Here is a 25,874-nt window from a genome sequence, read left to right as displayed (position 1 = left end):
ACATGAAGAACCATAGACATTAGAGGTGCACTGATATACTGGTCCATATCAGATCAGCATGGATAAAGCATCTGCACGGATAAAGGAAAATTGACGCTATCGACAATTGGCTTTTTTTGGCTGGTGCAGCTGGCTGATAATTACACCAATAAATGCCAGCTGCATGTGCACAGCTGCAGCACACACATGGCCAAGAGTGCAGCGGGGCAGCGTGTAGACCAGCATCCAGCCAGTAAGTCTGGGAGAGGGAGGGGAGAGGCGTGGATGGGGGTACAGATCAAGGCCCCTGCAGTGAGGGAGGACGTGGGGCTGGGGTAAGTGTTGCACAGCCAGGGTGGAGTGGGGTGCAGGATGGAACCATGGGCAGCTTGCTGAGGGGTGCAGGGGGGGCTGCTCCTGCCACTGCATGGGGGGCATGTGCCCCTAGGGTCTGTGCATGGGGCGAGGGCAGGCTGCCCACTGCGGGCTCAGGGGCTGCATCAGCCTCTTCCTGGCAGGGCAGTTGAGCCGGGACTGCACTTAAGGCGGCTGGGGGCGGGGCAGGCAGTGGCACTGAGATGGGGGCTACAGGGAATTTTTTGGGTGGCTGTAGCCCAACCGCAGACCACCCCCCAGCACTGCAGCCAACACCTGCCCCCATCCCCGTCCACAGTTGCAGCCCTGGCCCCCTGCCGGGAAGAGGCTGGTGCAACCCCCAAGCTGCCGGGCTGCATATCGGCTATCGGATCAGTATCAGCTTATATGGCGGGTTAATAATTGGCCATCAGTATTGGTTGAAAAAAAGTCTTTAACAGTCCACCCCTAACTGAAATCAAAATGAAATCAGGTCCAAATACCCAGTTTTGATCTGGATGAAAAAAAAAAGTTCTGACAATATCAAAACATGCCTGGTTTTACTTTTCAAAACACAATGGCAAGAGTTTTGTTTTGAAATGATTTTACATTTTGATTTTTTTCTTTTTTAATTTTGCATTACAGCTCTCTAAAGCAAAGCTTTGCTGTCCAAAAGGAAGGAAAGTCAATTGAGATGCATGGTATGATACTGCTATGTCTCCTTTGCATCTGCCTCAGAAAGTGAAGGACCAAAATTCTAAATTTGCTATACCCATAAAAAACCATCAAGGTTTTTCTTTGTTACATGATTTTTAGTTTTGTTTTCAGCTCCTCCCTGGACATTGAGGGAAGGATAAGATCAGAAACAAAGGTCAAATCTTCTTGACCTGGTGCTAGGAATATTCAATGAAAGGGGAAGATGAGCACTTCATCTTCAGCCTTCCATGCCCTTACCAGCATTGAGAGCTTTGGCTTGTGTTCGTTCCTCTGCCTGTTAGTCCAACAGGATGTGTGTGAAAACTAGCACTGCAAGGGGATGGCACATTCCCAATGAAAATGAATGCTTAAAAACTTTCATAAATGAACAGTATTACACGACAATGATACAGCAATCTCGTGAGGTGACACAAGGCAGTGATTTAACAAAGCACTAGTCAACAGACTAGACAAGTAAGTAAGACCCCTATATCCAACTGAAAACTACAAGAGAATGTAGGAAGGAAGAATGTAATTAACTGATCTGGAATAGCCAGGATACCAAGATCCTTCTCAAGGAATACCATAGCTTCTGAAAAAAAACCAAGTCTTAGTTAAAACCAGTGTGATTGAAACATCCACAGAAAGTGTCAACAAAACATGAGAACTGTAAACTATTTACGCCAAGATTCCTACACTGGTTCAGATATAATCTTTTTTACTTAAACTGCACAAAATTCCTGCACAGTTAAGCAGGGGTCAGGTTTCATACAGCAGGTTGCTGCAAAGATTCTTCATGAAGAGCTCTAGGTTTATCCTGAACAAAAGTGACTTAAATTCAGTGGAAACCAGGAATGAATTTAAGTCAGAAGGTGCCTCCAATCTACCCACCCAGGGCCTCTGCTGTTCTCAGCTGGATCCTTTTTTTTCCTGGCACAATACATTGGCCCAATTTATTTAATGTCAACTGTTTACTTCAGTTAACTGTGCATCGGACTTGCACCACCCGCACGCAGCTCTCAGCCTCTGCCTACATCAGAGATTTTTTTTTTTAAATTAAATTTCCATATTCCAAGCCAAAAGAGCCAAACCAAATTCCAAATCTGTGAGTGGGTCAAGAACCATGAGCAGCCCTACTACCGGCAAACATCCTCCACCCCCACCTGGGGCTTCAGATGTTTCTAAAACCTTTGGTGGGCATCCTCCTTGCAGGCTCAAGCCCGGGGGTTGGATGCCCCAGTTTTACTTGCCCTCAGCTGTAAGGCCCCGGGGGAGGAGTCTCCCATTTCCATGAAGTGGGTTTAAAGCCGAGACCTTCCCATTCCAGCAACTAAGTGGGAGGTTTACTAAACATGACCCTGGCAGGCACTATCCCTGTGCTAGGAGAGTGGTCCTCCCTGGTGCGACTAGGAAGACCACCTCTGTGGTCACGGCGTTTCCCTTGCCAGGTAAGCACAGGACTATGCTGGATCTGAGCCGACAAGAGGCCAAGAAGCGCCTACGTCAATGATCCTCACCCAGGATGCCGTGGCCCCCGGGGGTGCCTCGAGACCCATGCAACCTTTGCACTGTCAGGTGTGGGAGGGGAGCTGTCAGATTTCCAATGCACGGGGCTAAAGGCATCCTGCTCTGCTCTGGGCCCAATTCTTTGCGACAGGGACACCACTCAGAGTTCGTACTTGAGCACAACACACGAGGAGGTCTCGGTCTGCCGAGGGGGCCCGGAGCCAAGGGCGCAGGTGCGAGCCAGTCCAGCTCAGCCGGGCGGCCCCAGGGGCGGGGTTTGAAAGGCGGCGGCGGCTGAAACAGAAGGACAGGGAAGCAGGCGACCCGGCCCTGAGGGAAGGCCCCGCCGCGAGCCGCTCCCAGGGCCGGGCCGGGCCGGGCCGGGCCGGGGGAAGGTCTCCGCCTGCAGGAAGCGGCAGTCCTACTCACCAGGTGAGCAGCTGCCCGTTGGCTGCCATCTTGGTCACTCCCGCAGCGTGCCGGCCCTCCCCGCCTTCTCTCGTGGCGCTGCCCAATCAGCGCAGGGGAGCGCGTGGACTGCTTGTAGCACGTGGCAGACGCAGCCAACCGGAGTTGGCGATGGGGTCGCGGCTGAAGTTGTTGCGGTTGCTGTCCTTAGCGAGGACAGGAGGTGGGGCGGGCCAGTTCGCGGCGGGCGCGTCAAGTGGCTCGGGGGGGCGGCTGGCTCCGACACTTCACAGTAGTCCGTTGCCTGGGAAAGGCTACGTGCTTTGAAAAATGGGCTGTGTAAAGCCTTGCTCAGCCTGTGTTGGACTGAAGGCGAGTAGTGGGATGAGGTTTAACACTGTTGCTGCTCTTAGCATAGAGAACCCAGAAGAGCAGGGCCGTGGTCATGCGGGGGCATGTGAGGGGCTTCCCCCCCCACCCCCTGCCCTACGTGACCCATCCCATACAATCCTAAACTCTTTTTTTTTTTCATTTGCAGACACCTAAGCATTTGTTTAATAGAGGTGCAGGCCCCTTTGACTTTTACAGCGTGAGCATTCATATACCTTTGATTGTAGTCATCTTTCACAGACCCCCTAGTCTGCAGACCTGCAGCGGCCGGTGGCCCTGGCTACAGCCAACACCCACCACCTCTGAGCAAAGCTGAAAAAGCACCTGGCGCATGAGGAAAGATGGGGAGGGGGCACTAGTAGAGCCCAGAAGCATGGGAAATAGTCATCCAGCTTGCGGGGCGCCCACCAGTTGTACCTGGCCCAGCCCAAGTGCATTGCCTCCACCATCCTGCACACGAGGGCCTTAGCAGGGCAAGAGTTTCTGAGCAGGATCGCTGGTGCCACTGTTGCAGCTGCTGGGGGACCTGCCCAACTTCCCCAGCCTCCAGTGGCTCCTCGGGTCCCTGATCCTAGTTTCATAGTACGTAGAGTCGGAAGGGACCTGAGCAGATCAAGTCCGACCCCTGCCCTGGGCAGGAAAGGATGCTGGGGTCAAATGACCCCAGCTAGGTGATTATCTAGTTACCTTTTGAAGACCCCCAGGGTAGGAGCAAGCACCACTTCCATTGGAAGTTGGTTCCAGATCCTAGCTGCCCAGACAGTGAAGTAGCACCTCCTGATATCTAGCCTTAGTCTACTCTCCGTCAACTTATGGCCATTATTCCTTGTTATTCCCGGTAGTGCTCAGGGGAACAGGGACACTCCCATTGCCTGCTGGTCAGCCTTGGCCAATTTGTAGATGGCCACCAGATCCCCTCTCAGCCTTCTCTTGTGGAGGCTGAACAGGTTCAGGTCCCTTAGCCTCTCCTTGTAGGGCCTGCCCTGCTGCCCCCTGATCATGCGAGTAGTCCTCGCATGCTGCACATGCCAGCAAAGAATGGAGCCAGGCCACCTGCCTCTTTAATGCAAGGCTCATGTACAGCTCCCAGGACTCGTGCATTCACCAGGGGGGAATCCCCATGGGACGGAGCCAATGGCCTGGCCCTGCTCCTTGCTGCCACATGCAGCTCCTGGACCTGGCTGGAGCCATGGACTGCCTGGCAGCTGTTCCTGCATGGGTCAGAGCACCTGAGGGCTTGCTGCTGCTGCAGACCACAGGAGCTGTGTGCCATTAGGGGGGATCCCCACAGCCCCCACCCTCCCTCACCCTATACACACCTGCACCCCCCAACAACCCTCTCACATATACACACACCCACACTGCCAACATACCTTATACCCCTCGTGCACACAGCCAAACCACCTCAGAACCCGCCCACACAACCATACACACCCCTCCACCCTGCTAACCATATCCCCCACACACCCTCACCACACAATATACAAGAGTAAGACTTTGTTTTTTAGTTATGCAACTACATCTATGCAAACACACAAATCAGGACAAAATATTTTTTCAAAGAAAATTAATATATGCTATAGTAGATATTTGTCTTTGAGTATAATATGTTTTTTTCTGGTTTCAAGATGGCAAAAAGAGTACTTCTGAGTGCAAGGGGAAGGCTATCTGGTGGCACAGGTTAGGGGCAGGACTTCTAGTCCCAAGATGGTGACCAGGGGAAGGGGCACCTTTCAAGGGACATGGCTACTGTTGTGGCTCTCGACAACTCACCAGAACTCATTAAGTGGCTCTGCAGCTGGAATAATTGCCTGCCTCTGCCATAGCAGAACAGCTGGGAAGCTTTACTCCTGGAAGCTGCTTTTTTAGAAGAGCCTAAGCAATCATGTCTACATATAGTACATTCCATGAGGAGTAAGGATGCTTTTCTAGCATCAGTGGAGAGAAGCCAGAGGCTGTCCTTTGCAAAGATGATCTTTGCTGTTGACTACCACTTCCCCTTGCACCTCAGGGAAACGAAGCCCAACTACTCTTAGAGAAGATTGTGATCACCTACAGGTAACTTGTGACTATCAGAATGCTTTCATACTGGCAGGCATAGATAATACAACCTCTTATAATGCTTTTCTTCAATAATGGTGAAGCACTTTACAGTTATCACCTATCTTAATTTTACAGATGGGAAGACTGAAATACAGAGAAATAAAGGGCTACATCACAAATAGGGCTTAGATGGTGCAGTTGTGGGAATTGTAATGCACATGTTGTAGTCACTGGGCATGTCTACACATGCTTATTAATGCAACACAATAAACTCCAGCACATATCACATTGGAGTTTATTGCTTTCTGGTGCTGTGTTTACACATGCCCCCAGGTCTGTAGCACATTGAGCCAGGTCAGAGCAGCCCCCAAGGGGCAGCCTGCCAGCTTGGGACTACTCTGACCTGGCTCAGTGTGCTGTGGAGGGGCTGGCTGGGGCACGAGAGTGCTCCAGTGTGGGGCTTGTTGGCAGGCAGCCCTCACACCGAAGCACCCTTGTGCCCTAATCAGCTGGGTCAGTGTCTACATGTGTGTTGGGAATAAAAAACTTGACAGCAGAGTAGTACTAGTATTTACAAGTACTACCCTGCTGTGGAGTTTGAGTTCATTCCAGCCTAATAGCCCTCGTGTATAGATGCTGAGATGTTTACTGAGGAGCTAATTAGTCAACTGCAGTAAACATCTTGTTTAGACACTCCCACTGGCTGCTAAAGCATGACCCAGAAACTTGTGTTAAGTGCATAAGCTCCGTATAGAATGCATGCAGAGTTAGGCTGAGTGTGCGAGTGAACTAGAGTTTGTGTGAACAGATGTAACAACAATGTTTCGGATGCATCGAACAGCCAGCTTTACACACATACAAGCCTTCTGAAACATGTTAAAAGCAGCTGAAACACTTTAAAATAACACTTCTTTAAATGAAGTGCCATTTTGGGGAGTCTTCTTGTTACATCTGAATGAGGAGAAGGGACCCATAGGTCCTCTAGAATCCCACAGTGCTCTTCTCTCTTCCTTCTCCCCCCAGCTCCATGGGCAAAGGAAGGAGAACAGGGTGTATAGATGTCTAGCCCCAGGTCCTGCTCCTGGAACCCCTGCCAGTGCCGGGTGCTCCAGTCCCAGTCACCTCTAATTCTCCACGGAAGGGGGAGGATGGGCTCTGAAGATTTGGAGCTGGAATCCCTCTGGCAGGAGCCCTGCACTACCACCACTGACTCCATGCACAGACCTTTAGCTCCTACTGGTCCCAGGGACCTAGCTCTCCAGACCCGGAAAGAGGAGCCTGGGGGGTGGGGGCAGGGAAGAATGGGTGTTACAGCTGAGTATCACACCCTTATCTCTAAAACCGAGCCCCATGTCCCCAGCTGCCCTCTCCCCCAGACCCTTGCTGCTTTATGAGGCTTAGTTAAGGCACCTCCATCAACTTAAAATCTATCGTTCAGAAACCTTTAATGAAAGTAAGCACTTATGTCCTTTTTCAAGGACAGGACAGTGGATGCTTAAAAACACTTGGAGAAAGAGGTGGTGTAAACATCCCTGTGGATATTAGTACTTAAGTGGATAGGGCACTCATCCTGGATTTGGGAATTGTTTTCCATTCCTTCTCTTGCTTAAGAGGTTCTAACTCACAACTCCTGCTGCCTAGTGGAGTACCCTACCCATCATGTTATAGGTTAGGGATATCCAACTTGTAAGTAGCTGGAGGCCACATGCTTATAGGCTGCACTGGGCCACATGCCGTTAGGCTGCCATGCCCCACCCTTGGGTTGTATGCAGCACAGATGCTCCCTCCTGCCTGCTGCACCTGCACAGGCTCATCCCTGTTCCCTCCCCCCATCCTGCTGTACCATGTATGCAGCCCTAGACTCATTCCCAGCTTCCCCTGGAATAGGGGCAGGCAGTGAAAGGTGCAGGAGGGATGGGAGTCCAAACATTCCACCTGCTGCTGCAGCTGGAGGGATGGGGAGGCGGTAGGAAATAGCAGCCATGAGAACAGCAGTCAGGTAGGAGCCCGGGGGGCAGCAATTTAGCCTTTTATAGACTATATACAGGTCTGCAGCCCACCAGCTAGACAGCCCTATTATAGGTTATTCTGGGACTGTAAATCTCTTCACCCCCTCCTGCTGAACTGCTTAATCACTTGGCTTGAGAAAAAGCATGAAAGAAGGCATGACTGCAGAACATGGTGTCTAGGGTGCCTGGGAGGGAGGAAAGTCCTGATCTCCAGTTTCCCAGGACTGTTTCTGGATTTTACATAAACCGATGTCGGCTGTTAGCATGGCGGTTGGAGACTTTCCAGAGAGGTGAGAAATCGGACTGAAATCCCTTCAGAAAGACAATAGAATTGAAACTGCATCCCCTTTGAAAGTTCTACTTCTGCACAAAACCTGATGCACTTCAGTCTGGACAGGGTCAGACAGAACTACTGCACTTTTCACAAATGCCATGCCCCCAAATAACACACCCCTTATTTTTGCAAGGTCCAAAGGAAAAATCTTACCATGGAGCATGTGTGAGGAGCAGAGATTTGGGGTCTCCAGGCCTTGGGGTGGGGGCTGGGAGCCAGGCACCGTGGCCCAATCCAGCACATGGATGCTGAGACTGCACAATTTGATGGGGCCCAAGTGTGGCACATCAACAATGGGGTCTGTATGGCAAGGCCTGATTCAGCATGCTTGTTCCAGGACCATGTTGCCTGGCCTAGCCCAATCCAGCATACTGGCTCTAGCTACATTCCAGATCCAATCCTGCACACTGGCTCTGGGTCTCGGGCCATATACTGGGTTGAACCTGACACTCTGGCCATGGACTAAGCCTGCACACTGTCCCAATCCAGCATGATGGGAGGGGCACTCCCTATAATCCAGAAACTTACAGTCGGGGGCCAGGAGAGAAAGGATGGAGTGGTGGCAGCATTAATTGCTATGCCTGTTAGAGCTAAATATGTCTATACTTCTATGGCTCTGCACCTCCTGTCCAAATTTCCAGACTTGTGGGGAGCCCTTTTCTTTGCATATATTTTCCCCCAAAGCACCAACTGAGGAAATTTGGGGTGCACATTATGTGCACCCCAAGGTGTGTGTGTGTGTGTGTGTGTATATACACACACACACACACACACATATACATATGCACGCACACACCTTGGGGTACACAATGTACACCCCAATTTTCCCCAATTGGTTTTGGGGGAAAAAGGTGTAGAGGTTACATGCAAGAAAATACAGGATCCCACTCCTGGATCAGGACCCAGAAACGAGGCACTTCTTTATTTCACAGTCCTCTGGGACTAAATCCAGTAGGCATTCTCAGAGCAAACCTATTGGTGCAAGCTCAACAAGAGCTGCTGCTCTCTGGTGCTGATCCCTTCTACACCATTGTGTAAAGCAGATATTTATTGTGGCCATGTCTTGGATCCTTTCCTTGACGTTCAGTGTTCCCTGTTCCTGTCCTTACTTTTTTGCCTAGCTTATCCTTTTCAGGTAAACCCCCCTGAAAACACGAACAGATACTCTAAATAAAAGTGATATTAGCTTGATACCTGCTATTGTTCACTCTTGTGTCCTGTACACCTCTTTGTTTGCCTTGAATATTCTGATCACAAGGTCTTCACTGCTTTATCTGTAGGATGTCCAATACAACAGGGCCCTGTTCTTGCGTGGTCCAAGGCGTTACCCTAAATAAACATGACAAAATAGTAATGGAACAAGGGCTCCTGGGGGAAAGTCGGGGGAATGCCATGAAACTGTATCAGTCTAAGCAATGCATCCAATCACAAAGTTAGGCACTTCAGTGTACCTGTTCTCAAAGCTAGCATTAAAAAAAAAAAAAAAAATCACCTTATGATTTCATTTCTTCATATGAATAAGAAGAAATTCTAAGTGAACTGGCTTCTCATGTAATTTAAGTAAAACTCTCAACTTGTTTCAGAACCTAACACAGATATTTATTAAATAAATATCTAAAAGAGACTGGAGTCTGGGAAAACTAGCTTGTACCAATGCAGTCAGACTTGCCGGTAATGCCTACATACAAGGCAACCAAATTAAGGTCATACAGGCTTAAGTTTGTAACTTCATAATGTTCTTCTAACATTTTACCTACTTAATATATAAAGATTAATCTTAATTTAGCGCCAGTGAAAGAAGAAAAAGTAGGGACTGAAATCCTCATATACCAGGCACACTGTAAGCAGAAGTGATGCGTCGCACCTGTATGTCTCAAATGTCGCCTGGACTGACCATCTCTTCATTGCATGTTCTGGGACAGCAGATGCCTGGATTGCAACCCCCAGGAGTGTTCACTCACACTGGTAACAGCTGATGTTGTTATTGTGATAAGAACCTGTGCAGACAATTTTTTACTGTCTCCCTCAATGTCAAAAGGGTCAAACTAAAGCTTTAGAGTTTACGCAGCCAATACCAAACATATCTAAATTTGGAACTTCATAGTTACATCCACACAGTGAGCACCGAACTGAATACGTTCCACAATGCAGACAAACAAATCTGATCTTTATGACAAAAAAGAGTTAAGACAAGTGTTTCCATTAGAAGCTGAAGTTTTATTACAGGATAACAGTACATAAAGCACATCTAAAATCGATGTGTTCAATGCACTTAATAAAGGTAATGTAATATTAAAGGTACAGTTTCTAAAGTACAATATAACAACATTCATATTAGAATGAAAATTGGAGTATTTAAAAGACAACATTAAATCTCTTATTTTTACAGCTGTATTTACAAAAATGAATCAAAATACTTTTTTTTCAGGACTCAGAGTAAAATAAACTGTTGAATATAAGCAAGCTATTTTAAGGGTGAGATGGAAAGAAGATCTATGAAAGTGAAAAGTCAGGTGGCTGTTGGGTAAAGATCATTAGCAAAGGTTTAGTACAATACTACTTCAATATTCCTCTTGATGGCTTAGGCCTTTATTGTTGTTAGAAAAGGAATTTATACATACTGTACACATAAGACATCACATTTACATGTACAGTATAGCTTCATTTTAAGTTGCATGTATTTACAGAGAACTGAGTACAATACTCAATGAGGTTTGTGAAGTTTATGTGCTTAATCCTCAAACCAACACATTTGTAATCTGCATTTATCCTGGTTTCTTTACCTAAAATATTTAGTTATGGGATAAAAAATTATATAGTTCTGCATAATTTATAGAATAATTAGACCTAAACAACAAGGGAGAATATGTTCCTAGCATTTAGTTTATGATGTACATGTTAGGAGATACAAATTTAAGAGATCCTCCATTTCTTTTGGAAAGTATCAAAAGGTGATTTACACTGAAGGGTTTTAAAAATAAAGTCAGCATGGCTTGCATTTAAATAAGATTGTAGCTTTCAAAAGGTTTTAAAAGTAATTATCCTGATAGTGTTTACCATTATACTTATGAAAATATAACCATGGTGTAGTATGGTTATTTTTATCTCCAGGATAACTGTATGTTTGCTGCTTTTCTTGTTTTTTGTTTTAAAAAAAATAACTTTTGGATTGAGGGTACAAAAGCAGTGCATGGAAGCCAAGAATAATGGCTTTAAAATTCACTACCTTCTTCTTATCAAAAAGTGCAGTAAACAGAAACACTGTATTTAATAAATTGCTCAAAAATCTTTGCTAAAGATCTTATATAAATTTAGTAATATTACAGAAAAATTCTAATAAATATTTTAAAAAGTTAATTACTCCTTAGCTAGATATTTGATATCCACCAATTCTGAAGCATTAAGATGGAAATATTTGTGGAAGGAGAGAGGGTTGGGCTAGGAGTAACCCCAAGAATACACTTACATTTCTAGCTAAATTTAGATGTATTCAATTTTTCTAAGAAAAAGAAAATCAACCAGTAACTGAGAAAACTCCATAAACCCTGTTTCTGAATTAACTTTAGTTGCCAAATATCGTCCTTGAATATACACATATGGTTTCAAGGGATAGCGCTTACGCATATCCAAGGAGAGAATTTGGCCAATAATATATTATGAAAGATTTAAAGAAAACTCTCACAGACAGTGAATGGAGTTAGGCTTGTAGATGTAATATTTGGAATGATGGGCACTCTCAGGCCCTATTAGAATTAGACGGGTGGACAGCACCCAGGATAATTAAATCCAATCTCTGAAGCACCAACAGGAAGAGATATCCAATAAGCCAAGTACCCACCTACCTTTAAATGATATAGCATATTGTGAATATTGTTGGGTGAGTTTGCTACTTAATTTTCTTCTAACATAATACAGAGTGCAAACAGTTTAGCAACTCAGAGTAAAAACCAGACATGACACTTTTTAGTAAAATGACTATAGAAGGGATTGCATTTGATATCAAGTATCTGTACTGATGAAGTAATTTTCTCCTTATTAAATGTACTATAGAATAATTTATATAATGATACTATGTATTTAAAGAGAAAAATGTCCCAAACTAGTACTCTGATACAGGTACTTGTTGGGCATATGTAGAGGTGTGTGTATATATATTTATATATACCCACACACACAAATATATATATTTATAGTTATACTCAATGAAATTAACAAGACCCAAAGGTGGAATTGTCTAGGAATAAAAGGGGTTGTTTGTTTTTTGTTCACAAAAGTAACTTATCTAGCACCACACATCAGAAAAACACAAAAATAGCACACTCTAGTTCTAAACAGCTATTTCTAAAATAGATTATATAGTAAAACAGATTATTATACAGCATAATGTGGTATTTGATAAACAGATAATATTTGCACTGTGTAGGCTGTTTATAGTATAACTGTATCTATACAGAATGAAAGCAAAAAAGTTAACTGTATAGAGGTGAGCAGAACAACATTAAATATTATGACTCCAAAGCAGAGACAAAGATAAAGTTGAAAGAACAGAGCAAGAGAAAATGTTTACAGGCCATTACAAGTCCTTAGATTAGTAGTAAAATAAGGAATCAGTTGCTCAAGTTTAAGAAAGCAGTAAACAAGAGATTGCATTTACATGCAGATGTCTAAAACTTGTTTTTTTTTAAATCTATGCACAAAAAGTCATTTGTTTTTATTGCTTGACATTCAGTTATGGCTAGAGTATTTTTAACCTTTTTGTACTTTGGAAACAAGAATATTGTTAAAGGTGCCATAAAAATGGACAACATTGAAAACGGTTTGCAAATAAATCACCTAACACTGCAGTTCTTTATACATTTTAAAAAGCCTTGTCTGGGGTTTGTCATATGTTAAATATATTTAAACTGGGAAAATACGTTGTAGCTTGAAGCCTCCCATTGGCCCAAATATCCAATACAAAACACATCTCCAGAAAAGGAGCAGGCAGACAATACAGTTACATATAAAGAAGCAGCCAGTTAATGTCCTAATAGTCAAAATATTTACCACTGCTCTATAAACTGTTTTAAAACCAACATAGAAAAATGAGGATTTTTTTTTACTTTATAAAGGTATATACAGTACACATCCTTTTTTGTGAAATAAAATTCACTGTATTGCTTATGAATTCTCTGCATTTAGGTATGAGCACATTACAGATTGCAAGTTTGTATAAAGTTTATGTATTTACTGTAAGACCTCCAGGAAAACTTAGGGGAAAACAAGCATAAAAAGCACAGATGAATACTGAAAGCATGTATGGGCTGTATAAAAACAAGGTGTGGTATGATGCACATTTTGCAGTCCTAAACAATTTTCTTGTGACGTTCAGCACCAAGCAGTAATGAGATGACAGAAATACCTACAAGTAAAAACGGTGGTAGCAAAACCTGAATGTAAAGTATGAGTACCAAAGCCTGTATTATGTTGTATTTTATATTTGGATAGTCAGCTTATTGCTCTAAAGCATTATTGCTATATTCTACCCATGAAACAGACAATGCAAAAGCCAAAACAAGAAAAAAGTCTGAAAAGTCCACATATGGAACAAAAGGTAGAATACAGCTTTTACTTTAATATCAGATTTGATTTTAGTACCTGAAAAAAATTCCAAGACCAGACTAGATATTAACAAGTATGTTGCTTTAAAACCTGTTAAATAATTTCCCCCTCTAAAACAGTGATTTGGCAACATTTCAGTGCACTACTTCAGTCACAGTACCAGGAGCTAAGTGAATACTGCAAGAGTTCTGCTATAAATATTTGAGTTTTATACATTTTTTTCATACTGCATTTGGCTTTCTTGTATATTTGTCCCCTGAATATTCCACCAAATGGATTTTCCTCTCAGGAATGTTTAAGCAAACAACAAACTTGAAATTAATATTCAAGTATGTTTACAGAAGCTGACATTTAAAGTAGTAAATATTAATTTTAATAATTACATTTAAATTTTGAAATTTTTCAGCTTAGGGAAAAGAAATATGCCATGTGACCTACATATTTGAACTAGAAAGCAGCCAACTCAAATACTAAGTATTCAAAGCATACTGCTCATCAATTATTTCTGGACGTTGTTCAATAAATATTCGTCTCCTAAACCTGAAAAACAGACCAGTTTATTTTCTACTTTTGGGAGAGAGGCAAAATATGTAGAACAAATCACATATTGCAAATCATTTGATCAGTGTTTAATAATGATGTAGTTTATACATCAATATAAAGCCCTCTTAATTATGGACTAGGGAAGATATAAGCCAGTCATTAAAGAACCCAATAAATACTTTGGGCAACCCAAATGCACAGGTAAAATTTTAACTTGTAAACTGTTCATATTGAACACATCTGTGAATCATTCGCAAGTATGAAAGGAATTACATAATTCAGTTTAGCTTTTTACATACTTGGAATTGGTATTTTTTCTAACACATGGAACAAAATGAGAACTGTTCAAGAAACTCAACTTAGTCCATTTTTTTTTTTTTTTGCCTTAAAAGATTGCTCAAAACTAAACTGCACTGTCAGGTCAGAGGCGCAAGGTGGGTATCACTGCATTCATTCCTCTACATAAAAATGTAGTATTTGGATATGTTACACTAAAAAGGGTACAGGAAAACAACTCTGGTAACACAACACTTTTTACAAGTAATAGTAAAATAATAAAAGAATGAGTGAGAAATAATACCCTCCTTCTGACCTGACTAGAGAGATACCAAAACCTCCCCCATTTTATTTTTAATTGCTTACCCAAATAATCTACTTATTTGATCAAGGTACAAAAGAATAAAGCCAGAGGGGAACAACTGAACTAAACTTTTAGAATCTTACTTTGACTATTTAAGAAGGTTTAAAGGTAACCTAAAGAAGTTTGGCACTTATCTTATACTGCTGTTTCCTACAACTACTGAAAGTGTTGTCAGATGTAAAAAAATAGGAAGTGATAGTTACAGTGCTTCTTTAAAAAGCTTGTTTTACCATGAAGCAAATACATCAAATGGCAGGTATCTGAAGCTGTTGTACTTGTATTCTCCTGGTTTTAACTGTTTTCATTACTATGTGACTCACAACTGAATAATTGTAGTATTTCCACTCGTATTATACTGCATATGATGACCTGATTTTTTTCTCTTAAACAACAATTTAGATACTGAAGACAATTTAAATACAAGAACAAATTAAATAAGGAGTTGCAAAACAATGAAGTTCAATTTTTAAGCTAATTCTCTTATGATTTAAGAAATGGTGAACTGGGTACTGAAACGTAATTTGAATAATGATCTGGTTGTGGATGCAACACGAATGGTTTTCTATGCATGTTTGCAGAAGTTTGCATTATTTTTAGAGTTCTACTTTTTTTTTTGATTTTGAGGAAAATAAAACTGAGCACATGGGCTGAAATTCAAATAATTGTATGAGGCACACATGGAGTGTTTAGAAAACTTCTACACAGTTCACTTGTGCCTTGGAGGGATATTATATTTTTTCCAAAAGCAATTTGTCCCAGTAGCACTGGCCACCCTGTTGAAGAGTTTTAGAAGATCCCTGAGCACATTCGTTTCTGACTCTTAACCCCAACTCCAAAATGATAGGGCTTCTATTGTTGATAACAAGATGGATTGTCATTCACAGTTAAGTCAATCATAAGGTGCTTATCTATTTACCCTTTTCTTCACCAATCAGCACAAAGAACTGTCAGAAAATAACATTTATTTTTCTTTTTTAAATAATGCAAGGGCACAAAATGATTAAACAACCAATATTTTGTGACAGTGGCTTAGGATTATTATCTGGCTGCCCCTCAACAACAGACAAGTGATTTAAATCGACATTCCTTAGCAAAAAAAGAAAAAGAAAAAAGAAAAGAAAAGAAAAACAAGAAAAAAAAAGAAAAAAAGGCAAAAGAAAAGTCCTGTACAAATATGTATTTTCCCTGAGGGATCAAGGTTACACCCGCAAGTGCTCTATGTACATATTGCACTATAGAGGAATGAAGAACATGTGCAAAAAAGCAACAATGATTGAAGCTTACTAATCAACCCTTTTAATCATTATTCTATGTCGTCTTGCATTTTGGAATGTCGTAACACAAACAGCTTTTCCTTTAATCTAAAACATAAAAAAATGAAAAGAAAAAACCAAAAACCACATCTCTACTATGGCACATTCAATGAAATAAAAAGTCTTCCAAAGACAAATAGACAAATTCCATCAAGAAAATAATACAAAGTTCATTAATTTGTTTTTTGTTTTTGTTTTTTAGAAAAATTACATTACTTTCTTTCATTGTTTCACATTACAAAATCTTTTTTTTTTATGTTTACACAAATCACATTTTATTGCAGGAATATTTCAAGTGCCATCAAATATTTATAGAAGGGTTAAAAAAATAGAAGTCTCTCTAAAGTGGTCCAGACAAGGCTTTGTATAGAATAAATCTTTTTTCCACCTTCTATTTTTGACTTAAGTATTTTGAATACATTTTCTTTATTCCACTGACACTAAACAGCCTAGAAGCAGCCATTCACACCCATACATCCATGCACACACGCTCACAAACACTCTCAGGCCTTGGTATCCATACTATGATATATAAGCTTTTTTAAAGAACAACCAAACTTAAAAGACAGTTTTCTCCATCATCTAATCCCATAGTTATTAAAAAGGTGAACAGTGTCAGAGATACAAATGTTTATAATGGTAATCAAAATGACACTGTTCTGTAGTACCTCTTCTATAAAACAGCTAAAGAATGTTCAAATGCCAAAAGCCCAAAACAACTATTTTATTATGAACAGCTAATTTAAAAGGAATAATTATTCCTGAATCCTCTGTAGTTTCAATTTTTTTTCTAAATGGAGCAGACTATGAAAGTTTAATACATCTGTCATTCACCTGACAGAGCCCAAATGTGTCCTGCCACTGAATCATTTGTTGAATTTCTGATCTTGGGTCCCAGTCTTAACAGGGTATATGTCATCTAGACTTAATTGTGACTAGCTGCACCTAGAATCATTCCACATCTCATTAAAAGTCTCTTGGCAACAATACTTTTAAGAATACCTACCACTTTGCTATACTTGTTTTTATTTGGTGCATCTCCAAGTGACTACTTATTGTGATTAGGAACACACACTTAGGTTGGAGAAGATGCTAAATGGCCTGATTTTGCAAGATGCCGAACACTCAATAGCTCCAATGAAGCAAAAAGAGCCTCCAAGAAGCTTAACACCTTTGAACATTGTGCCACAATTAATTTTAGATACAAAGAATTTGACATTCAGTGAGGCTTCTTAATTTCAATTTTATGGGCACGAGTTTAATTACTCATATATTTTATATTCTCCATGATCTGTGGATGCAAATACTAAAACCTAAATGCCAATCATCTTTGTTTTGAATCTAGAGATCAGGTGAGGAGGAGGACATGATTAAAGATCAGTTTCAAAATACTTAACATGGGTACCCACTACTTACTGTCAAAAATCAGAATCTCTCTCTCTCTCTCTCTCTCTCTCTAGAGAAGGTCCAGTCTGACACCACTATCCATTAGCTGACACTGAAATTAAGTTTAGTTGATCTTTAATAGGCTAGCACCTGAGGCTGGTCACATTCAGAAAACTTTTGTTAGTAGAAAACTTTTGTTAGTAGAAAGCTTGGTTTTAATCATAAAAACAAACTCCTAGATTAGAACAGAGCTGCCATATCATGCCAGTTACTCCAATAAAGCAAACAATTATTCCTGAAAAAGCAAACTGATAAGATGGTGAGACTGAGACCTAGATTGTGAGTGGCCCAAGCGGGGCATGCAGGACGGAATGAAGGGTGTACATGGCCTCCTCCATACTCTTTGATAAAGCCACTCACAACCACAGCTCCTGTATTCAGACATGTGCAGGGACAATTCCCTTCCTAAACATCCACGTTGTCCTGAAAGAGCTGAAGATACCATCCTATCTCCCTCAACTAACAAAACACTATGCAGAATGCACCACCTGAGGCACCATCCCTCAGACAGCTTCCACACTACTGTGGCAGCTGTACAGAAATGTAACCTTGGATCATAGGCCATTGACCTGCTCAAATCACAAAAGGAAACAATCTTGTCTATAAATAATCTATGGCTCTAATTCCCCTCTTACAACAGCTATATACTAAAGTGCTGCTCTGTCTCCACCTAGTTGCACCTCAATCACTACAGTACCTATAGGGGGAAGTTAGTTCCAACTGTTAAAAAGAAAGATACGCCATCAACTTGAAAATCACAAATATCTTTTCTTCTGTTTTCTATTAGGGATTTATAACAACTACCAGGACTGCAAATGAAGTAAGACAGCAAAAAATATTAATAGTTTGTTTACTTTTTTGCATGTGACAGCATTTTGTGCACAGAAAAATTCTGTGTTTTCCTTGTATTCTCCTGTTTTTCCTGTTGCCTAAAGGCCATTCTAGAGATCAATGAGAACAAAACCCAAACCAAAAACAAAAAAAAACCCCCTTCATTCATTCTCACATAGTTAATTAAAAATCTGGAAGTATATATTTTTTAAAAGGTACCTTCTAAAAATAATGGATTTTTTTAAACATTTAAGTTGGCAGTGTCCCTTTAAGATAAGTTGTTGAATTAATTCTCAGTTACCGTTTAACAAAGTAAATACACCATGACTGCCACTTCTATTTTAAAGGTGAGGGTTAGGTAGGTTTTACTTGGGAGATTATGTAGCAAGGATTAATCGTATACCAAAAAGTTCTCCTTAAATTTCTCTATCTCCTTTCTCAAAATCCCACCCCCAACCAAAAAAACAAACAACCCAAAAAGAAAAATAAACAAAAAACTTGATCATAACTGAAGAAACAGGGACTGCCTTAGTATGAGAACCACAACATGACTACTATATAATCTTACACACACCAACCCTGGAAAACAAACATATTTCAAGTGTCTAGCTACCTCAAGAAATCTGAGGTATAGACTTATTTTAAAAACTCTTACACAGTGTCTGGCATGGTTCGGCCCAATGTAGTTATGACTTGCAGGCAATATCATTGAACAATACAGACGTGTTCAGTAACTACCTTGTTTTTTAGGGACAGTGCTTCACATTGCTTTCATCCTAGCTCAGTTCCCCAGTTGCTTCCAGTTTAAAGGAGGTAGTTCCAATTTTTCTGTAACTGTTAAATGCCCTTTCAGGTAAGCTACAGCTGCTTAAGACTGTCACATCAGAAGTAGCTCAGATGCCACTGAACCCAACTGTATCGTAGGACAAGACCATGGCAAAGATAGGCTTTCTTCTGCCTGGCTAAAGAAGAATCACTGGATCGGCATTCTGCTTCAGTGCTGAGCCGGGAGGGTAAGACTGACATTTTAAACCTACTCTTTCAACTAAGGTTGAAGAGGGTTTTCTTCATACCCAATCTAGGGAGCATCTCTCTCCTTGAAGAAAACTTCTATTTCCAAAGCTGGTCCATCCTTCCACTTAAACCTGCATAGCTGTTACGTATTTCCTTGTGCTCTCTGGCCCTTCCAGTGCTGAACTCATTCAGCCTTTACTTTACTTTACTTTACTGGCCACCAGAATAGATAGGAATCAATTTAATATCTAAATTTTCTGCTGTCCTTGCATCAGCATGTTAGAGAGGGCAGAAAGTCTGATTTCTGTAGTTAATCTACACAGGTAACAATCATAGTGCTGCCACTTAGTGCTAAGCAGTCCAATGTAACATGATTTAAGTGGATGAAGCCTGAATACAGGGGACCCCTTGCCTTTGCGGCAGAAGTGGAGAGTATATCCCTGACTTACCACCCCTTTCAGCCAAATTTTGCTCTCCTTACTCAGGAACACTAGAAGACACAGTAGTTTGCAAAAGTAAAGGCTGAAAAATTTGGTTCCTGCACATTCTCTAGCCCAGTGTTTCCCAACTAGTGTGCCACGGCACAAACGTGTGCCATCAGAAATGAACAGGTGTGCCAGGGAATTCTGCCATGGCAATAAGCTACAATAGGTATGAGGAATGCCTTAACAGGTGTGCCATGGAAAATTTTTATTAATGTAAGCGTGCCTTGGGCTGGAGAAGATTGGGAAACACTTGTCTAGCCCACTCCTAGTTTCCAGACTTCATATACAATATTAAATACATGGCAGGTTTTAACACCTGGAGTGTACCTTTAATTCATCAGTGTGTACTTACTCATTTTGTAAGTCTTAAAGTGAGTGTTTCCAAATACATCTAATTATTTCTGGAGCCATACAAATCTGCTTTAAAGCAAAGGATTACTCTGTGTTGGGCAGAACTGATTTTTGGAAAATAGGGCCATTACCATATCTTACTGAAGTCAACAGCAAAACTCCCACAGACTTCAACAGACTGAGGTTTTTGCTTTAAGTGCATTGTTTACCATATGGAGTGCATTGTTTTCCATAAAAGTATGTAGCTGTGTAACATGCACACGCACTGTTTTATACATATGTATGTATTACATTATACTTTTACTGTATAACCTTTGTTCAATATCTTCATACCTGGGTTCATAGAGTCAGGCATCTATATCCCTATTTATACACCTTATTTAATAGCCTGATTTTCAAGAGAGGTATACACCTGCAGCTGTGATTGATTTGTGAACACTGAGCAAAATCTTTGCCTTTGGGTACTCAGTGCCTTTGAAAATTAGGCTGTTTATTTGGGTGTTCAAATATGGATTTAGACTTTCAATTTCATACATCCAGGTTTGAAAAATGTGCATTCTGTATAAAAATAAGAGCAGCTTTTTAAAACCAGCATAGAAACAAATTCTGACTTTAAAATGTCATTGTTTTCAAACTACAAATTTGTAATCATTTCAGGACATGACCAGCCTCTCTCTAATAGTAACACTGAAAACAGCAGCATAAATACCTCCCATTGTACCAGTACCATCCAAACCTCTCCGTTAAACTTGAATTTCTGGTGCACATGCAACACAACAATGAACACGCTAGCATTTAATTTAAAGAAAAAGGTGCAAAATGAAAGTGCCTTATCAATTCAACAAGAAAAGCTATACCAGTAACTACATTTTATATTAATTAAAACAATATATAAACAATATCTCTTTTGCTATATATAGTCTTCATGCCCATTTACCCTGTAATATATTATAATGCTATTGTTGCTATTGCTATGGACCCTTTTCTTGCCATCTGCCTACTGGCAATCAATGGTAGGTGAATAAATTGTCCTTCATGAAACAATGAACAAGTTGTGCAAACTGATGCGGAAACCTCTGCAGTGCACACCAGTCACTGGTTACTAGCTGGACTCAATGTTCTGATCAACAAACTGATTGTTCTGTTAAGTCTGTGGGCAGTGAACAACTAGAAAAAAGCAACCTTTTGACTTTAGTACCCTCATTCTGTGTAAACAGAGGTCAAAGATCAAGAAGTTGAGACAGAAAAAGGGTCCATATTTGTAGGCATAATGGAAATCATATGCATGAGAAAAACAAGTTCAACTTTGTTTCATTGTTTCCCATCCTTCGCCTGACCCCGACTGCCAAAAGATGTGCAGTGTGTTGGCTCCCTAGGTCTGTGCAGGGCCACATAAAGTGTCTTGGTTTTCTTTATTTTTTTTCCTTTTCCTTTTCCTTTTTTTTTTTTTTGTAATGTTTGTACTTCAGACATTCTAGAAGTGCTTAGGTGACAACATTTACCCATCAAGTTGCATCGCTGGCTCAAATTCTGAAGTGAACAACTCCTTGTACAATGGTGGAAAATGAAGTCGCACAATGTCTGGGTATATTGCTTTAAATGCCATAAGCTTTTCTGTATGCCGTCCACACAGTGCTCTCAAAGTAGACACTTTGCATATTAACTGTAAAAAACAAAAACAAAAAACAGGACATATACAGTCATACAAAACGAGCTCTGTCCTCCCTATTCTGTTCTTAGGATTAAAGCACTCAAGCATTCTTACTTTGGTTGTTTTGTTTAAAGGAGGATTCAAGAGGCCTTAAATTCACTAACCAGAACAATTCAAAACAAAAAGCCACTACATGACCATTTAAATGTTGTATCAAGCTGTATTTGAAGATGTTAGAAGACTGGAACAATCTTTTTTTTTTTTTCTTTTTTTAAAATTCTTCTACTAGAGCAAGCAACCCCACAGGTAGAAGAGAGGTAGTCAGCTGCACTTGTGTGAAGTCAGGAAGCAGGCAGGGCAGGGTAGCACCTCTGAATGCCATCTGGTGAAGTCAACTGTCACTTGTAAATGCTTGTGCCTCTCTGACCCAACTGGCCTCTAAGGTATCACCCTGCCCTGCTTCTGCCAGGCATAAGAATGTTACATGACCCTTTTAGTGCTGTATTTTTCTTTTTCAAAATGAGAGCGAGAGCAAGAGAGAAAGAAAGGGGTCTCTCTTAAAACATCGGGAAAATTACAAGTTGCGCTAGTTATTCTACTGCATGGAGAGAATTCTCTCTCCTGTTGAGGAATACAAAATAGATGTCCGTGGAAAAAATTGGATGAGTTGGAACTGCACGTACACAAAGCCCATTCCCCTAGGGTGGGCTGTATTATACTGCCTCTGGTTAAACTGCTGGTAATGAAGTTGACAATGCAAAACCTTGTTGAGCATGAGCTCTTTAACCGTATGCAGCTTTCCACAGCTCAAAAAAGAACCAAATAGAGAGAGAAGGGTAAAACAGAACCAACTATCCATTTCCAACTTTTTGTTTCTGAATTTAGAAAATACGTGTTCTCTTCAGTTTCTTTAAGAAATGAAAACCTATAGAATAGCCTAAATTATTCATTTTGTCCTTCCCTTCCCAGACCAGGGAGAATTGCTGCAATTCGCAGGGACAATTTCTCATAAAACTTTAAAAAATCCTGTTTTGGGGATGTATTTGGTAGCCATGTTGGTCTGGACCAAAAGAAATGCAAAACTCTAGAACTCCTGGTTAAGAGATGATACCTTTTATTAAACTAAGAATTCTCAAAAAATATGTATCTTTTCCTGCAAGCTTCTGGGCACATAATAAAAGCTGGTAAAAAGTCCACACAGGTAGAAAATAAACTTCATTTTTGTACAGAGGAAGCCGAAGGTGGAAGTCTGTTCCAGATGGACCCAGAGGAACAGACTTCCAACTTTGGCTTCCTCTGCACAAAAATGAAGTTTATTTTCTACCTATGCGGACTTTTTTGCCATCTATAAATTTTCCCTGAGCCTGAAGAAGGACATGTGCACCTGAAAGCTTGCAGAAAAAGATATTTTTTTGAGATTTCGTAGTTGGTCTAATAAAAGGTATAATCTCTGACCAAGAGTTCTAGAGTTTTGTATTTCCTTTAAAAAATCCTAGTTATTTTAGAGAGTTGCATACCATTTTAATTCCACTTTTCCGAAAGACAGGGCTTTCTCAACATATTTGTGTAATAATAACGCTTGCAGTAGGCTTCTTCCTCAGGATAGGAGGGGGCATAAAGTTTGACCTCAATGGCTTTTCATTAAGCTCCATGTTAAAATTCCATTTCTCAAACCACTTACTACCTTATCACCTTTCCTCTACCCCAGAGTCTGCTTGGAAACAGCTGAAACGTAGGCTGGATTTTGAAGAAGCATTTCTGGATAAGAAAAAGGATACAAGAGCCCAGACATGCCACTTAAGAGCTGTTACTCAAATGGTAGGTGTTGGCACTGTACAAAGACCGAACGCCTTACTCTAACTAGGACATGGCACAGTTAATGGTTCTCACCTTTGTTAAGATTCCATCTTCTCGATGATTCTTCTGCAGGACGTGCTGAAGGGCTAGTTGAATCTTCTGTTGGAGTTTTTCAATTTTTACCTTCTCCTGAAGCCATGAACGATCTACGTGTAAAAACAAGCGAATACCATCAACTGTGCATAACCTGGTTCACAAGGAAATGCTCCTCAGCTAGCGACAGAAGTTACACATAAACTAGTTTAAGTGATCAGAAACTGGCTTAAACCTGTAACAGAACAAATATTCAGTACACATAAACTGCTGAACATAGTACCAGACTTAACTGATTTGGGTCAAACTGGTTTATGGAACTTCGGCCCAGACCTCTTCCTGGTTTAAATTAAATCATAGTCCCCCAGCATGCTTTTCAGCCCTGGGCTGGGCTGCGCTCTCTGTTCCAGACAGCAAAGCTGGTCCTGCCCCTCTACTCTCTAGTCTAGCTGGAGCACAGGTGGAGGATGTAGCCAGGTGCTGGCACGGCATGGTCCCTGCCCCCTTCACCATGCCAGTCAGCATCTGGCCATGGCCCCGCCCCTGCTGCTGGAGCACTGGAAGGCAGGGGGAGGTCTTGAGAGGGGCTGCAGCACCCTGGCCAGGCAGACCCCAGCTGGGGTTTGCGCCCTGGGAGGGAGGGGGGATTAAGTTCTCCTCCCTCCCTTCTTTCGCTTCAGGCTGTTGATGGGGCTGGCTGTGCTTCCGTCCCTGCCACTTGACCAGCCATGGCAGGTGGGGGGTAGGAAACGCCTGACAGTGGCTTCTCCACCCCAGCCAGGTAGACCCTGGCTGGGATCCAAGTGGGGAGAGGGGAGGGAGTGGGGAATAAACCCCCTTCCTTCCCACCTCACCTTAGGTGGCCATGCCAGGGCAGCGTCTGGCCAGTGGCTGGGGTCTGGCCATGCTCCTGCCCCGCCACCCCTCAAAAGCCCAGCGAGCGCTGCCTCCCTGCTCCCCCTCCAGACACTTCCTGGCTGGGGTCCCTGCAGGCCAGGGTGGGGGTTTAAACCCCTCCCCAATCATACTCGGGTCTCTGGGGGCCGGGCCACAGCCCCCCCACCTTATCTCAGCTTCCCCCCCACCAGGCCACTGCGGAAGTGAAGGGAGGGCTCAGTCTAGCACCTCCCAACTTCTGTCCTGAGCCATTGCAAGCATGTGGCTGCACTTTCCGAATCAAAAGTGAATGTTTATTCACTTGCAAACTGGTTCAGTCTATGAAGGTTAGACTAACCTTGAAAGATTGAATCAATTCTGGCTTTTTGAATGTCTGTACTTAGCCTCAGAATCTGTCTTTTAGATTTATCTTTCCTGTATCCAATCCAACCTCCCTACCATCCATTCTTCCACGAAGAACAATTCAGGAAGCCAGTCTCACAATTAAGAAGTTTAGAATGAATGTATTACTCGCATATAAAATCTAATCCTCTAATCTTATAGCATGTAGTAAGTAAAAGGAGACTGGATGTACACCTTGCTGGGATTATTTGACCCCAGCAGTCTTTCCTTCCCAGATCAGAGGGGCTGAACCCGATGATCTCACAAGGTCCTTTCTAGCCCTAAACTTCTGTGAATCTGTGCAATAAGGTTAAATATAATAGTAGTTTAAATGTTTTTAGAAGTCTTTAACTCGAGCATTTCAAGTTGGATGGTATGTGCTAATATTTTACATAATACAATTCTGTATTAGAGGAAAAATAAAATTAGCAATAGTTCTGTTTTGGAAAAAAAATTAATGGTATAATAATGATTGACTAACCAGAATGCATCTTTGGTGCAAGATTTTCCGTTCAACATACAGAAGACAAAAGCAATGATGCAGTTATAACAGAGGTAGGCGACCCCTGGCACAGATGCCAGAGTGTGGCATGCAAAGGCGTTCTGCATGGCACGTGCACCTTGAGGCGGACAGCTGCGAAGGGGCCAGGGCTGCATTGCCAGAACAAGGATCAGGCCCCTTGTGGCTGCCCTGCTGCCCGCCCCTGGCAAGCCAACATCTCACAAGTCGAAGTTGTGGGTGTTTTTGCACCCCAGCCAAAAATGTTGCCAAGCCCTGAGTTATAAGAAGATAAGCTTGTTAAAAAGAAATTGTACTTGTGCTCCTCATGGTGGTTCAGTAGCATTACCTCCTACCGCCTCAGGGTGGCAGGAGCAAACAGTTTTGTGTTTCTTTAACTGAAGGAACATAATGCTACATACTTTTGATCTGCTAAATGGCAGGAGAACTGCGTCTTCTACTGACAAAATTATGCCCAGATTGTGCCAGGCACAGGAATACTTTATTCCTCAATGTTATTACCCACAGGGAAGGCGGTGACAGACAAAAACCACGGCATAATTTAGAATCTACTACCAGTCAAGTAAAACAACCTTCATACCCACTGTTTAAA

General features: G+C 41.8%; 2 protein-coding genes across 5 annotated transcripts in view; both read right to left on the bottom strand.

Moving 5' to 3' along the window:
• ICE2 (interactor of little elongation complex ELL subunit 2) overlaps window positions 1-3,089 on the bottom strand; it is a 63,474-nt gene extending 60,385 nt beyond the window's left edge. The window contains exon 1 of the mRNA XM_090029399.1: window positions 2,965-3,089. Coding sequence (XP_089885525.1) covers window positions 2,965-2,993 — 29 coding nt within the window. The 5' untranslated portion in view covers window positions 2,994-3,089. The remainder of the gene's footprint in view (window positions 1-2,964) is intronic.
• A 6,832-nt stretch (window positions 3,090-9,921) lies between these two features.
• Window positions 9,922-25,874, bottom strand: part of RORA (RAR related orphan receptor A) — a 616,778-nt gene continuing 600,825 nt past the window's right edge. For all 4 annotated transcript variants that reach the window (XM_090029400.1, XM_090029402.1, XM_090029403.1 and 1 more), the window contains 2 exons: window positions 23,485-23,597; window positions 9,922-21,606 (listed from right to left, as the gene is read on the bottom strand). In XM_090029400.1, the coding sequence (XP_089885526.1) occupies window positions 21,442-21,606; window positions 23,485-23,597 (278 nt within the window). In that variant the 3' untranslated portion in view covers window positions 9,922-21,441. The remainder of the gene's footprint in view (window positions 21,607-23,484; window positions 23,598-25,874) is intronic.

This window comes from Crocodylus siamensis, chromosome 15 (assembly GCF_052110815.1).
Source record: "Crocodylus siamensis isolate JL-2025a chromosome 15, ASM5211081v1, whole genome shotgun sequence".
Taxonomy (NCBI): Eukaryota; Metazoa; Chordata; order Crocodylia; family Crocodylidae; genus Crocodylus; species Crocodylus siamensis.
Note: the sequence above shows the minus strand (reverse complement) of the source record. Positions and strands in the feature narration are given on the sequence as shown.